General features: G+C 30.0%; 1 protein-coding gene across 1 annotated transcript; it reads right to left on the bottom strand.

The window, feature by feature from the left end:
* Nucleotides 1-1,749: 1,749 nt before the first annotated feature.
* Nucleotides 1,750-4,077, bottom strand: Prosalpha7 (proteasome alpha7 subunit). Its single transcript, XM_088192261.1, has 5 exons — nucleotides 3,954-4,077; nucleotides 3,586-3,792; nucleotides 2,223-2,471; nucleotides 2,043-2,155; nucleotides 1,750-1,972 (listed from the first exon to the last, which is right to left on the bottom strand). The coding sequence occupies exons 1-5, from the start codon at nucleotides 3,972-3,974 to the stop codon at nucleotides 1,798-1,800; spliced, it is 765 nt and encodes a 254-aa protein (XP_088048387.1). The 5' UTR covers nucleotides 3,975-4,077; the 3' UTR covers nucleotides 1,750-1,797.
* Nucleotides 4,078-17,614: the final 13,537 nt, after the last annotated feature.

The raw sequence follows: 17,614 nt of genomic DNA, 5'->3' as shown, positions 1-17,614 counted from the left end.
AAAATATACTATTTTGTCATATGTCAAACTAAAATCACCGCACTATCGGAATTCAAAGTATTTGTAAATGACCTTGCTGAGAGTTTTCATGTAAAATCTTGGGTTAGACTAACCATGATCAATTTAGTACTGGATTTAATAACCCGCATGCTCGATATAGAATAGACTAACACAACTCAAGTATGTGAAAGGTATAGTAGTCATATGAAGCAAATCTAAACAGATAATCATATAACGCTGCAAATCTGAGAAAAGAAGCAGTAGTATTTGGCATAGAAATTAGTTTAAGCATAATTAGCAACAGAGAGCAAATGCTGGCTGAAGACAGATAGACAAGATGAAGGAGTTTTAATTAACCTTTAAGATAGATCAAATACAGTAGCTAGCTGATTGTTTGTGCAATAGTTCTGGATCGTGGAATTGCTAGTTGTCTTAAGTCTTGTATTAAACTTCTTGCTGCATGAATCCTGATTAAATCTAAGGATTGAAGTTGAATGTTGTTCCGTGGCTAAGGTCTGACTCCGATGGAATTTGTCTAAATATATTTCATAGTACCAATTGTATGACGTGGAGTCCTTATACATCATAGAATTAAATTTTGAAAATTTGTGACATATTTCATTTATAAAAACTTGCTTTCTTGATTACGTAATAAAATAGCAATCTGTTTGTCAAAAATGGAAATGTCGGGGTTGATTGCAGTAGTGTGAGGTTTGCAGACAGATAGATGCCGGAAAAGCTGTTAATATTTTATTGTATAAAATATATAATATACTGAATCTTTGATGATTCGATTGGTGATGAGTAGTTGCTGTCTGTTGATTGCTTTGTCGAGCTACTGCCAGTAATATGTGTTGAATGGTAGTGTTGTATATATTATAATGGTTCTTTGAAGAAGCTTGGACAAATAGAAGATGAGCCAAATTGAGTTAATTGCATTAGGTTTTTGCTTCACTTCCATCATCCCCTTTAATGAAAGCTGTTTTAAAGTTAGATGACTGTCCGATAATTACAAAAGGTGGTTCAAATAATGTTTATTCGATTGTTTTTTACAAACAAGTTTCGTAGCTCATGCAGAAAAGGGTTTAAAGATTTTTTGTGGTAATTGTTGTCTATCTTTTATTGTTATACTAACCATTGTCGTTTTGATGATTCTAATGCCATTGTTGAAATATTCAAACGCTCAATTTGAAAGAAAAAGATTTACTGCTAAATGCACATTTGTCCTGAAATGGTCGAACATTAAAAATTATGAAAAATTGCGATTTTTATGTGCAGCTGAGCTTTGAATTTATTTCAAATTATATTAAGAATTTATCTATATTACCCAGGTTTGAAGTTTTTTTTGTTATGTTATAAAAAAAATGATGGTTCAATTTATTGTAAAAAAGTATTAATTTCTGATTTTATTATTTTGTGTGATGGAAATATCAACACTCAAACAATAAATTATTACATATATACATCCTCAACATTCTCATGTCAAACAGGTGCATCATTTTGGATGTTATCACACATATAATTGTTTGTGATTTACTCTTTCTTATATTTTAGCTATTAGAATTTAAATGATATTTTTTTTAAAACATGATATATATCACATTTTGATTTTAGCCATCGCATAATTTTAAGTATATAAGCAAATAAATAATACAAACCGTATTATAAAATATTTTTAATTAAAAATCAAAATAAATTTAGACATATTAAATTAAATGCTAAGACAATTATATTAAACAGACAATGAACTGTTTTGTAATAATTTTTATTTGTGAATATAAAAAAAATACATAACTATTACATCTTTTCGTCTTCGGAATCTGAATCATCTTGCAACGCCTGCTTCGCTTTCTTGATCGCTTCATCGCGTAAAGGTTGCGGTACCTTCTTGATTCCGTCTGTTGTGTCTCCGATCCACGATAGCTCCAGCTCAAAGTTCTTATCTTTAAGTTCATCATGTACTTGATATATTCTATATAAAAAAATCGTTATTATAAATTAAATTGAGAATATTAGATATTATATATTATAAATATAAATACATTTTAGAGGCTTCTTTGACAAGCTCTTCCTTTGTAAGATCAGCCAATTTTAATTTTTCAATTTCCGTATTAGCCTGTTGTTTTGCTTTGCCGACAGCGCAACCAAAATACGACTGAAATTTAATAAGTAAGTATTATATTTATAAGGAATTTTAATACAAAAGTTGTTGTGGCACTCACGTAACTACAGCCGCTCGGCTCGATCATATACATATCGGGTCCGTCCAAAGGATCCCAAGAGCACAAAACTACAGAGCATCCATATGGCCTCAAGGCACTGTACAAGCTATGAGCGTGCAAGTACATGGCTATACGTCTTGTTAAATACTTCAACGGAACTGGTACTCCATAGTTTGCTTGATAATCGGTGGCTTCATTTCTTGCCCGTTCGACGATTTGTCTTGCGTCGGATATCAAACCAGCTACGGCCTATAAAGATGAACAATTAAATACATTTATTCAGGATCAAATTGCTCTAGTGATCTATTATGAGTCGTTGTTTATCACTTTATTAAAAGTCTAGAAGAAGTTTATAAGATTAGCAGAAATCAAATATAACATCATAACAGTAAGTCTTGCTAACATGGATCGAACCGAAATAAATCGATATTTTGTTGGTTCAGTAGAACCCTTGCGTTAATTTATTTTAAATATTTTTTTATAAATTATACGGCTTTTGTGGTATTTTTTTTATATCAATTCTGAGGCTCTCAATATTTTTTGCCATGTTAATTTATTGGTATTATTTTCTAGAGAAATCATTTACATTAAATCAAAGATAAAAAAATAATAGTATATAAATATGTTTTTTATTTATTATTTCTTCAGTTATATAATATATGCAAATATATAACAGCTTGGGATACCTCAAAACAGTGATAGATCGACCACTGTATATGTACGGTGATACCACTCAACAAACAATATTTTTCAATTACTGTGCGCTAGGTAATATTTTATTGCCCTGTACACAAGCGTGTACAATGGGATTCGATACAATTCGAAGAAAAAGCGACATTTAAATGGAATCGATCCAATCCAGTGAAACATGGTGCTAAAATAGAAGTATAATGGAAGTTGGTGTTCCGGGTTTATATTTTATTGAAGTGCATAAGTTTGCAGAAAACATATTGAAGATGTTTGGTAGTACATACCTATGTCAACAATTATTTTCTCTTTTAAAGACTAATAAGACTTCACACAGGTTGAGATAAGGAAATGAGCATTTAGAGTCAGTACTGATGTCATCATTATCTCAAAAAACTACACCCAATATTGATCAAAAAATATTAATTTTCCTCACATATTTCTTGGATTTTAAATATAACTATTATAATCTTGCTATGCAAATACTATGAGATTATGTCTTACTATTGGTAGATTGCCATCATTAGTTTCAGTAGCAATTTCTCTAAAACTCTACATTAGATAGCCACACTCACAATGACACAGTATAATTACATTATGGCGATTAAATAATCCGCAAATGTAACTTTACGCATTATTTATCAATAGAATAGGCAAGTAAAAATATTATATTTACCATTCCGATATGTTTATCCACGTTGAATACTCTTTTGTTGGAAGCCGGTTCGTACAATTTGGAAGTGATTAATTTCTCGACGGCCAGGACGACTCCGTTCTTTCCCCTAAGGCCAATGACGGTTCCAGAGTTTTCGACTGCTTTTGATGCATATTCAACTTGAAATACTCTTCCGTCCGGCGAAAACTGCGAAGCTGATAGATCGTACTGAAAGAAAAGCACGAATATAATGTAGGATTATCGCTATCAACAAATTGAGCGAATGATGTATGACTTGCATCGGCAAAGGAGCTAACATAACCTCAATAAGTGCATTATTTGCAACTAATTTCCTACTACAAATATGCCGATACTTAAATAGTACATACCCCAGTTCCTATTGAACTCATTTTTGTTCAGAGTGACTCGAAACTGTTTCAAATAAGATAAGTAGCGGTAACTGAACGACTTAACAGAATGCCGCTGACAAATGACAACGCTAAAATATTGAGTGTTGCCTGTGTAAAAAATATGACGTCTTAAGACTTTATTTTAACATTGTAAGCATAATTTGTTTAAAAAAATTTAAGCATTTGATATAATAACATTAATAAAGAATTTTAAATTAAAGAAAATGTAACAAAGCTGATCCCCCTATAAATTCATATGAAAAAAATACATAAAGCTCGATTATCTTTGTAATATTTATTTTAGATTTAAAAATATAAATTTTAGTGCTTTTATAATATTTTTTATACTATTTTATTAAACAAATAACGGTAGTTGTTAATTGTATCGGCACCACGCTCAGAAACCAGATTGTTATCCATATATTCTTTGGGGTTTGGCATTAACGTATGCAAAAGTGGCCAGCAACGTTTTGCTGTATAAATGTTTTTTTTAATTTAAAACTTAAAACCTAGATTTGTATCGCCGTGCGCATGTTTATTCCATAAACATCAGTTAAAATTGCAATTAACCGTTTAATAGTTTTAGGTGCTATTCAGTGTTATTGATAACACTGATGAACGATTTTTTTGCAAATTTTGGGGAATAAACACGTACATGGCAATAAAAACTAAGTATATTTTTTTTAAACGTATTTATGTAAAAAAAATGTTGAACACTTTCGCAGACGTTAGGGCAAAACATGTTCATAACCATGTCACCGATTCAGTTGAGGTGGCCAGTCACTGGATGCCAGCGACCAGCACCGTGTAAACGCTTAAGGCCAGTCACAGGAAAAGCCAGTGCGTCACTGACATGCCAGCAGCTGGCAGCGCCAGCAGAACAAATATTTTTGTTTTGCTGGCACGCCAGCTCCCCCTTCCACCACACTACCGTACTGGCGCAAGGCGAGTAGCGATTTTTCGCAACAATAATTCTTTCAGTTGCTGGCACTCTGTAAACGGTACGACTGGAATAACAGTCGTCGCGTGCCAGTGACCCGCCAGTCAATTTCCAGCTGGCATGCCAGCAACTGGCAGCGTGTAAATCAGCCCTTATTTGTAGGTATTCATTATATATGATTGACTTACTTAGTTGGTATAGATCACGGACGGGGAACCTGCGCCCTAAGGCCGCATTTTTTCTTAGCTGGACTTGATTTGATGTGAAAGTAGCTGATATCTTGGTCTTATCGGTTGAAATATTGCGTGGCTTAAATTGGTGAGAGTTGGGTTGTACACTCGTCTGTTTTGAGTCGGAAGCCAATTCTCAGAATTGGCAAGTTCAGACTGAAAGTTTCTAAAGAAAGTGAATTCAGTTAACCGTGCCAAAGCATGAAGCAAATCTTATTTACTCTTACAAGTAAGTCCTTCGCCCTTTCCGTTCTTGGTCGTCTGGTCAATTCGATGGTCCGGGGCAGAAACAGACTATTTGTTATTGATCAATAAACATATCATTTTACTATTCTTAGCGTAACGGCGATGTTTCATACATCGATAGACTTCACAATTTTTATGAAATTAATAATCTTGTGTTTAGGTACCTGTCAACGCATTTCATTTTGTATTATTCAGCAATATATTGGCTTTTTATTGGCACCAATTGTCCGGCTTGTTATGACAATGCTTTTAATTAGATATACACAGAAAAGCACATTGTCATTAAAAGTCACAAATAAATAAAAAAGTCCTCGTGACTTTTTTTTTTATTTTATATTTTTTTTAAATTTTACAAATTTATCCGAGTTCTTTAAAACCGATAAACCCCAGAAATAGAAAACATGTTTGCTTGGTATCTAATTAAGTAAAAACATGTTTTTCCTTATAATATAATATATTTATTAAAGTTTTATTAGTCTCTTGTATTATATGTATTATGTTACACGAACTAGTAAACTTTATATGTCAATCAATCAGATTAGGTAATGGAGTTTTGTTTTGATGTGCCTGTATTAAAATTTTTAGTACATCATGTAGACCAGTATATTTATATTGTTTTTATCTAATGTATAATACATATTAAATTGCATATACTTATTTGACTTGAGGAAGACTCGTAATCGCGACAATATTTCAACCAAGGACAGTAGTCCTTTTATCAAGGACATTCGCTCGAGTTTGTTCGATATCAAATCGTCCGTTTATAGCTTATCGTGTCGTCGAAAATAGCACAGGACGTGTATCGATTGACGTTTGACTAATGTGATCATTCGACATTGAGGCGGATTTGTGTATGTAGTACTAGGCTGCGGAGTATCCACACGCGTGGATGACTCCAAGTTTGATCAATACCCTTACATAGTGGAGTTTTCGTACTCGAGTGGCCATATTATGTGCGAACTCGCGATCGTTTGCTTATATTTAACCTTTTGGCAACCGCAGCTCGACGGCAAACAACGCGGCTAATCGACTACAAAACTTTGATTGCCGTGTCATTCAGACGGCTAATGAGCTCGTGCTTGATTCAAGCTCGGCCGTCTATATGTAGCAATTTTTGGCACTTGGGAAAAGTTTGCCAATTTTTCCTTTATTGCAAATATCTCCAGACTCACCCCCTTGAACGTGGAGAAGCGTTAATTTACTTTTCGATGCTTTATACAATACAAAATTAGCTTTCTGGGAAGTCTCTGAAAACATAGTATTACACATAGTATTTTCAGGGCAAAATTGCGAGAGTACGACAGATTCCAATTACTCCAATTTAGATTTTCTATTTATTTCCCCAATCCAAACAATTATTTTACACTTTATTAAAAAAATAATGAATCAATGCATTTTTGGCAAAATCAGCCATTTTGAAGTCGGTTAAGAGTCATACAAATTAGAAATATATCTATTAATCTCGCGAACCGCATAAATTACTCTTAAAAAAGTCTAAACTATTGCAGAGCATCCTTCATAATTTCACAGTAGAAAGCGATAATTGAACAACGGCGCCTTACATGCCAAAGCAAGAGAGAAATGCTTTTATTTGGAACACCCAAATATTTGAAGAGAGACTAAAGACCATCAGAGTTAATCTTTCTAAGCAAAACTGCTTAACCGTTTGGTAACAATCTGTATAATTTATACATAACCTTAAATATCGCATGATGAATAACATTGTTATATTTTGCTATCATCAGAAAGAGACCACAATGGTTTCGCTAACAATTTTTATTTATTGCTTTTAACGTGAATTCTTGCCTTCTGAGAAGTGTTAACTATTTTTTCGCCCTCCTATTGACCAAAATTCAGTTTGAATATACTTGAAGTGATACTTTCATATTGGTAAGGATAGGTCCGTATTGATATTGTTAAGGATAGCTATCATATTTTTAAAATATAGTGTAATATCGTAGTGCAGACAAACCATCGAGCAATACGCAAGTCTGTTTGTAATTTTTCTTCCGCTTATTTCCCCCCGAGAGATGATTGGTTTAATTTGTGTTTTGGACTTAACCTAATAAAAGTTTTAAAACCGTAGTTAGTTTTAGAATTATCATTAGGTTAGGTTTGGGTTAGAACAGCAAATGGACGTTTCGCAACTGTCGAATTGAGTTTCATAGACATTTTAGATCGGCATATAATTTCACTAGCAATATACAAATACAAATACTATTATCGTATACAGATACGTTAAGTCGTACCTATAAACTAACCGAAAGTTTTCTATATTTAGAGAATCACATAGTTGTACAATCAAAAAATATATATACAGATTTATTTTTATATTTTTACATATATGTTTTGATACAAATAGATATTGAAACAATTTGTTAATAACTTTTCAAACTATTGATATAAAATTGAATATTTCGCTTTTAACTAACTTCATGTGTTACGCAATAATCAATGAACTTATTACTTTATTTTAAAGTTATTTTAAATAGTACATCATGCTTTGTATACGATAAATTAATATCATTTAAGTATACAATATACACATATTTTAAAATTCATAATAAATTATTACATCATAAAAAATAAAATATGTTTTTTAATTGGAAAGATTTTGGTAATTATTAAATTTTTCTGCCAACAATATAAATTATTAATCTAATAATTTCAATATCGATACACTCGATTATATAGAAAGCATTGTTATATATTATTAATTTCATATATTACATGATGTATTTTAAAATAATTAAAAACATATGTAACATAATATATATGTATGTATGTATATACATGGATCGACATTTATATGTATATATATATATATATATATATATATATATATATATATATATATATATATATATATATATATATATATATATATATATATATATATATATATATATATATATATATATATATATATATATATATATATATATATATATATATATATATATATATATATATATATATATATATATATATATATATATATATATATATATATATATATATATATATATATATATATATATATATATATATATATATATATATATATATATATATATATATATATATATATATATATATATATATATATATATATATATATATATATATATATATATATATATATATATATATATATATATATATATATATATATATATATATATATATATATATATATATATATATATATATATATATATATATATATATATATATATATATATATATATATATATATATATATATATATATATATATATATATATATATATATATATATATATATATATATATATATATATATATATATATATATATATATATATATATATATATATATATATATATATATATATATATATATATATATATATATATATATATATATATATATATATATATATATATATATATATATATATATATATATATATATATATATATATATATATATATATATATATATATATATATATATATATATATATATATATATAAATGTCGATCCATGTATATACATACATACATATATATTATGTTACATATGTTTTTAATTATTTTAAAATACATCATGTAATATATGAAATTAATAATATATAACAATGCTTTCTATATAATCGAGTGTATCGATATTGAAATTATATATATATATATATATATATATATATATATATATATATATATATATATATATATATATATATATATATATATACTATGTACATCCTATATAAAACATTATTGTGTAGAACATGTTAGACGAAAACGTAATTTAACTATTTTGGTTGGTGTTTACACTATTTTTATATCTAAATGCCGAACACATCAAAAGTATCGATTAACTTTTGTATTTTTTTTCGTACCCAATAAGGTGAAATGACGATTGAAAAATTACCAAAACATGGAATTGATCTTTTAATACACATTTTATTCTTTTTACATGAATGTTTTCTATTAATTTTACATGCTACCGAAACTCTTAACCTCCAATAATATCAATGATTTGTTTGAGCAATAAAAAAAAACCTGCGTGATAAAAGATATAAAACTTTTATAGATAGGTATATGTGTAACATATTGTATATATAGCACACGATTTCGCATTGCGTCATGTTTTTTACGTAAATTAATTTCAATAGTAATTTTAGGTAAATATGGACAAAATTATTAAATTGGATCTATAAAAATCATTGCAATGTATTCTAATGTATGAAATTGTTTACCGAGTAAATAGTCTTGGATCCCCTTTTTGTAAATAAATCACATGATTTATATGTGAGATTGGAAATAATAATAATTATTATTGTTTTAATAATAAACTTGTGTTATATATTTAAATTGAAGTGTCTATTCTTTTAGATATAAGAAAACTACTGCATTGTTTTATATTCATATCTATAAGGGATATACAGAAAGTTGAGGTTCCACTCGCATCGACTTTGTGCTTGTCATGTCGTTTTCTCATCCTGCCCAAGAACGAAGTTTCTTGAGTGCAAAAGAGAATGACGTTATCACTAAACATTTATGTAGTAAAATGATGTCGTGAATTTTAGGCAGAATCTATTCATTTTTACTGATGAACTCGTTTAAGCTGTTTATTATATACGGTTTTATTGCACTGAAATATAAATTATATCGATATATCGCAGTTACAATGATATAATCGCAGTTACAAGTCCAGATTGATTCAAAAGAGGGTGTAGAAAGCGGTATGGGTCGATGTAGAGTAGTTGTGCTATTATAAAATTGGAAAGAATAAAGTTTCTCTGGTCTCTGGTTCGTCGTGATCAACTGAGTTGAGTGTGTGAGTTGGTCTCCATGTGAGTGAGTCTTTGGATGAAGTTTATACGAGTGGAAAAAAATATCAATAGTTTTGTGGCACTTTGGATTTATAATGTTTATGATGCTTAACAATTGTTTGAATTAAAGATTTTAAATCACTAAAAATGTGTATTTTTGTGGCAGTAAACAACGTTAATGGCTTTTATTCTTTAGTGTTCCGAAATTAAGATTTCACTTGTATTTAATTTGTGTTCTATTGTTTTTATAGATGGTAATTATTTTGAGATCCCCACAGTTTTATTTGGGCGTTTAATGATCGATGGAAAGAATATTAAAAATAGCACAACATATTCAGAACTGTTATGAAACTGTTATCAAAAGATCAATTGGAAACTTTGCGCTCGTTGGGTGTTTATAGATATAGAAAACACGCGAGACTTTATTTTCGGACGTTAAAAATGTTGAAAGATAAATAAAGATTATTTCATGCCTTAATTAAACGCTTTTATAAATATGTTATGAATAAATATATTTCACATATTCCCTATTTTTTTTATCTAGATCCCAAAACTCCTGAAAGCTGATTATACAACATCCAGAATCCTGAAAGTTTGTGTGTAATATGTTCACAGACAAAATTGAAGTTAATAATCATTTTTTTAATTAAATACATACGTATAATCAATTTGCTGCGCCTTGTATCAGATGGGTGAATGTTATGGAACTGCAAGGGGAGTAAGGATGCTCCGTGAATAATACGACTGTATGATCCTGTAGTTCTAGCGATTGATTAATTTAAACATCTAATTAGTCTGTATTTCTAATTAAAACGTAGTGCTATGCTTAATGGTGATAATATGTTATGGTGGCAATATTCAGTCTAAAACAATTCTGAGATAAATCTATATTCATTTTTGTCTAAAATATATACATTAGTTAAAAATCACAAGTGTCTCGAATTCGACAAATTATGTTTTTTCGAAATCGCCTTATTATACCTAATTACTAATATCTATTATATTATACTGTAGATGTTTCAACAATTGCCTTCTAAGAAGTTACACAAAAGAAGCAGTGGCTTGGCTAAATAAAACAATAGTGAAATAGGTATTTTGGAACACCCATTACTTTTACTCATACGAGAATTACTTTTACATTTACTTTTTCTCCTCATTACTCTAACTGTATAAAGAAAGCATTTAAAAGAAACCTTGAAGGATATTGCTCTAAATACTTGGCATGCTATGTCACATATAGTACGATAAAAGAGTAATTAATTAAATGTATACATACAAAAAGGGATGTGGATTAAGAAGAACGGTTTACGCCATAGATATGTCCCTCCCTCGTCAGCGGCCTTGAACGTCAGTATCGTTATTTCTTTGCTAAAATAAAGTAACTGTATAAATATATACATATGTATAGTGGGAACAAATATATTTATTAAAACTAATATGATTTTTTCAGTGAAATTTTGATAATGCCAGGATTAAATTTGAATTTAAATATATATATATATATATATATATATATATATATATATATATATATATATATATATATACATATAAATAAGACACACGTAAAATAATAAATTATCACATTGGTTAATAATTGGTAAATTTACTGAGTGACTTACCAGTATGACCCTCAAAAGTCACTCAGTGATTTCGATTGTATTTTTAACTAATCGTATCAGTAATGGAAGTTATTTTGTGTAAGTTTATCGGTTACAATTCTTGGATGTTTTCCAGTAATAATGACCTTTTAACTTAAGGAAATGCTATAAATTGCACGAAGCTAGGTATGGGTTAAATAGAGGTTGTGAAAGTGTGGGGATGTTTGTCTAAAAATTCCCATGATTTTATTTGTCATATTGTAATTACCATTATTGATCGTTTAATAAAGTTGAATTTTCAATATTATAATTATAACTAAATAAATATATTATCTAGTGTTGCTTTTTACAAATGTGATTATTAAATTCAATTATAGTTTAATCTCACATATTTGAAAATTTATACAGTTATAAGTTTTAACAAAATGATTATTTTTTAGATTAAATTAAGACCATCGTGGCCTAACAGGTTACCCCAATGCGCCACGATGGTCGAAAACAAATTTTAAATTTATAAAACAAAAAAAAAAAACGTATATATACATAAATAGAACAATACTTAAAAATAATAAACATAACAAAAAATTATAAAATATCAAAATTTAATGAGACAAACTGGATCAGCTCCTTGTAGCTAACATTAAACAGGTCAATATGTAATGCAAGCGTATTAAGGAGCCGTATGGCCACAGCCATAGGCGAGTCGGCAAGTGCGGATGTCCTAGCCCTAACTGCCATCAAAAGAGGTCTCGATCGTGATTCTCGAAAATGTTCCGGAACCCAAAACTGGAATTCCTCGAGAATAGCTGGATTGTCGACAGCACCTTTTAGTAGTTTGAAAAAATGCTTAGCGACATACAGCTTTCTGCGAGAATTCAGCGAATCATATCCCAACGCCCCTAAAAGAAAGGCGCTGGGATATAAGTACGGATAATAACCAAATGTCCTTTTGTAAAGGTATCTTAAATACCTTTTTTGAATTTTTTCCACTAAAAGGGAATATTTGGCTATTCGGGGATTCCAAATTATAGATCCCAAATCAAGAATGCTACGAACTAAGGTGTCATAGAGGATGCGAATAACTGACGGATCGTCAAAGTGAAAGGCATTCCTCATAACAAAGCCGAGCATCTTGGAAGATTTATCACAGACGTCGTGTATGTGTAGAGAGAACCTCCATTTGCTCTCGAAAGTGATTCCGAGATCTTTAATGGAAGTTTCTCTAGTCAAAATGTTACCACCGAGATGGTGGAAATAAGCTGATGGCGAACGGGATCGAGAAAATGACACAGTATGGCACTTTCCGACACTAAAGGGCAGACGGTTAACGGAAGCCCATCTCCACAGAGAGTCTAAATCACTTTGTAGAGAGAAGGAGTCCGCAACAGATCGAATGCATTTATATAATTTTAAATCATATATACAATTTAATACAAAAAAAAAAAAAAACAAATATACAAAATATGATACAAAACGCGGGCGATTGCAAATAGAGTCACAGTCGACTGGTCGATTGCGATGTACTGGTTTAAACAAACAAGAATTTGACTTCATATTACTTAAAAAATATATTTATAGAAAAATTACAATCGAATGGGACGCATTAAGCAGGTGTTAGTGAAAATACTTAACTAAACGATCTAAAAAAACTATGCACTGTCAATGTAAATTGTCAGATATATCGACTCAAACTTAATATTTAAAGAAATTAAACATTTAAAACTTTATAACCTAATAAATAACACATTTTTGCTTACGAATATGTTCGCTTTCTCTCACATACATACATATGTTCTTACCGCCTTGTATTAAAAACTATGTTGTCCTAAATTAAGGTTGTCCTAAATCGATACTTTATAGAATTTGACAACCATGAAAATATACCATGTTTTTGTATATAACATTCTGTATACATCTTTGGCAAAACTACAACGAAACAATATGTAACATTTTGGTATTTGGTGATATACTTTTAAGCATAGAAAAATAAAATAAATATTTTTGTATTGATTTACTACATTTTATGTTTATATGATAGTATTACGGTAACGTAAGATTTAAACAGATTACTTAATGCGTAGAAAATATTTATTTGTATAGTATTAAATATGTTTTATACACAATTATACAATTTTACAAATTGTACATCGCTGAAATTTATCATTTCACTATCGATGTCATCATAACTTTTTCCACCGATAAAATCCGCTAAACAACGGCTGTTCCGTTAATTCCGCCGATTTATTCGGATCGCGTCATTTTATAAGGGACAAGTCACGCGTTTGTGATTAATCCAAAACCTTTCCTACTTTATTACTCTCAAGCACGTGAACGAACGCAAGAACCATGAAAGAAAATCCAACGTTACGGAAAAAGCGGTTTCGCTCATTGGAGGGAGTGGCCGTTTGCTCCTCAATGAAGTTAATAATAACATTCGTACGAAACGAACTTCTAAAACTGTATATAGACACATATAAAGTGTTTTTTTCCCTATAAGCATCGCTATAAGATATCGACTACGAAGCTCCGCGGCATGAAAGCATACGCACGAGCTCATCGCGCAATTCGCTAATCTTGGTGTAAATCTATGACGGGCTAATGGGGTTTTTATGGTTTGATGCTTGTTTGAGTTTGAGTTTTAATTTGTTCAAGAAGATACCTACCTATTGTTGTTATGTAATGCGCCAACGATCAACTTGCTTTCGTGTAATCGAAGCATGAACTTATTTATAATGCTTAATTCGAAATAAAACATATTCTCCTTCCCATTTTATCATTTAAACAATTGAAAGATAAAATTCAAATCATATTATTATCTGTATGATTAAATTTAAAAAAAATATATTATACGTATTAAATTGAAATATAAAGTAATGTTGACTAACCCATAGCCTCGGATATTTAAAAATAATGCTCACTGTACGAACAGGGGGATGGCTGGACCCCATATACGTTGCCAATTGCCTTTTAAATACTACTTTTCAGTTACGTATATTATGCATTCAGCATTTTTAATACGAAAAATTAAATCATTTAAAGCTACTATTTTATAGGTAAAAAAAACTATTTTTGACTTCAATAAATATTATAAAAAATTGACCTAACGCATGAATAGACTTGGATCATTTGATCACTTGTGGCAAATGTATATACTAAAACTGAAAAGAATCCACTTGCGGCAGTTGATGTTGATGCAATGAATTATTATTGCTGGCATGTAAAATTGATCATGCTGTTTAAGAACAGCTGTTGCCACTACACAAAAACAATTAAAAAAAACTTTTTGGGTTATCGAAAAAGAAAGATAGCTTTAAATCGTTTGGCATTTTTCGTAATTTCTTCTTATCGGAGCGGGTTCTTACATCACCAAAGCAAAGATAAAGCCGCCGCCCGGTTAGAGTAATAAAAAATCGCAAAATCAATCAAAAAAAATCTTTCGAGAACATATGCATATTTTCAAACATCTGGCACGAACACCTTCGGAAATGTTTCTTATCTGGATGTCTTCTTTTATTAATTAAGCAAAAATAAGGCGAGTTCCAGGGTTAAAAATTTGTAAATATATTTTTATCATATCCATTAAAACCTCCCAAGAAGTATGCATATTAGGAACGAACCAGCCTTTACTTATGCTGCATTATAAAAAGGGCAGTGATTGAAAATCATTTAAAAATATTCGTACAAATTCAATTTTGTATAATAAAAAATGTTTTATTAATTTTAATTTTTCGCAAAATAAGAATTTTCGATTTGACATTTTTTCTCGAGAAATTCTCGAGAAGAAACACTAATCATAAGTATTGTGAATTATACTATTATGTTAATTTTGTTAACTGACCAAGATAAACATGTCAAAGATAAATTGTTTACATATTAATAAGATGTATCAAAGTTTGACAATTGCAAATATGTTGTTAGGTTGTTGTATTAAACAAACAAACGATAAATTTTCAGCAAGGTCGTTTCTTTAACGCCATTTCAATTAAAATGGCGGTGAATGCAAGTGCATGTGTTTTACTTGTAATTACTGCAGTATCTCACTCCACTCGAACACTGAACGGTACATATTTCGTACCTAGGCACCAATCGTTCCTCTTTAACCCCTTTCGAGTTACGATGCATGAGCTTTTGCAGCACCAATCTGGAATTTATATGAACGTATATTTTACGTTATACCACGTTAACATACAAACAAGGTATTTTTACATATGTATTCGATAAAATCATGCTCAATATATAATATAAACTATCTCATGCCGATGCTGATAAAAAATAAACGGTTGCGTGATCGCGGCTTAAAAAATATGTTCAATGAAATAAAACTTTCGTACTAATAAATTGTTTTATGTGTCGCATACGCCATTTCGATTACAGAAAAAAATCTAAGTAATTTGCTGACATATCGTATTAAAATAAATTAACTACTTTATATTAAGCTTATTCTTCTTATCGATGGTAAGCATTAAGGCTACATATATTTTTAAAAACCATATAGTGATCTTTTCAAATCACAGTCGTATGTTTTTCTTATTCCTGGTACATTTTTACCATTGATCTTTCTTATTTTTATTATCCGTAACAATCATTTTTTATTCGAGACATCACTTCACTCTGTACATCTAATTGATATAAAGCATGCGTCTATATATCAAAATTTAAGGGCCTTTAGACGCTTGTTCGCTTTTTTTTTTGTGAGCATCCACGACTTTTCTATTTATAAAAGGATAGATAACATATAACAACTTAATATTCTCATTCTTAAAAGCATCCTCAAGTCATGTCCGTAAAGGACCATCTTCAATCAGATGAACATTGTCCTTACTTTCTCGATCCGGCTTTTTATCTCTAGAATGTGGTTCTAGTCTTCGTCTATAATGTATTGCAAATATATGTATTATGTTGCATTCTCTACTCTCTATATGGCAGGTCAAGTCGTCTGTCTTTTTTATAAGTATTGCATTTTTAATATTTTTTTACATGTTTCTGCTACTTTACTTGTGCACTGTGCACTATGAGCACTGTATCATCACAGTATTTCAGGTTATTGAGTACGACTTCGTTTGTTTTTATCCCTTCATCTGAGTTCAGCAGTACTTCTGAATACATGGGGAAAATAATATTATTATGGATAAAATAAAACATTGTCTTACTACTTGTTGAATTTCGATATAAATCTCGTTTCTTGTTAAAATTGTAGGGGGTCTATTTATATGTATTTATTTAGGTTCATTATGGCCAAAACTTGACAGCAATCTGGTAACACTGCGTGATCAACTACTCTTCTCATGGCAACGCTGGCGGGCTTGCACGCCAGTGCGGGCCTCGCTCACCGTCCGCTCACACTTTGTACATAATAATATTCTAACATGTAACTTCATTAATACTCAATGAAATACTATTGTAGCGGCTCAATCTGTGTCTTATTACCACCCGTCAACTCCCGTCGGGTTTAATTATATGAAAGTATAAAATAGCTGCAAAGCAATTTTTTTTTAAATAGCCGTGGTGGTGCGCATGTTTTGACAAATTTTGTCCTTTTTTAGTTGGTAGAAAAGCACTTTTTCGGCAATTAAAAACATTTTCACTACACGGAAATAATACATCGATTTAAATGAAAGTATATGTGCATCATTGTAGCGCCCGTTTAGCCGAGAATATTACTGCTATAAGCGAAAATGTGGCCGAAGACTCGGAATTGTCGTTTTGTCGGTGTTCACACTTTTTGGGGCTTTATTATAGCTCCCTTCGGTTTCATTTACACCTCTCTGGGTACGTTAATAAGCAAAATTGCCGCTTATGAGAC

The sequence above is a fragment of the Plectrocnemia conspersa genome, unplaced genomic scaffold (genome assembly GCF_051122295.1).
Source record: "Plectrocnemia conspersa isolate PC_06_02 unplaced genomic scaffold, ASM5112229v1 ptg000009l, whole genome shotgun sequence".
NCBI classification, from domain to species: domain Eukaryota; kingdom Metazoa; phylum Arthropoda; class Insecta; order Trichoptera; family Polycentropodidae; genus Plectrocnemia; species Plectrocnemia conspersa.
Note: the sequence above shows the minus strand (reverse complement) of the source record. Positions and strands in the feature narration are given on the sequence as shown.

Coding starts and splice junctions, on each gene's coding strand:
- Prosalpha7 (XM_088192261.1), bottom strand. CDS start 3,974: ATGAGTTCAATAGGAACTGGG. Junction 2,472..3,585: donor TGGATAAACATATCGGAATG/GTAAATATAATA, acceptor TCATCTTTATAG/GCCGTAGCTGGTTTGATATC. Junction 1,973..2,042: donor GTCAAAGAAGCCTCTAAAAT/GTATTTATATTT, acceptor TTTTTTATATAG/AATATATCAAGTACATGATG.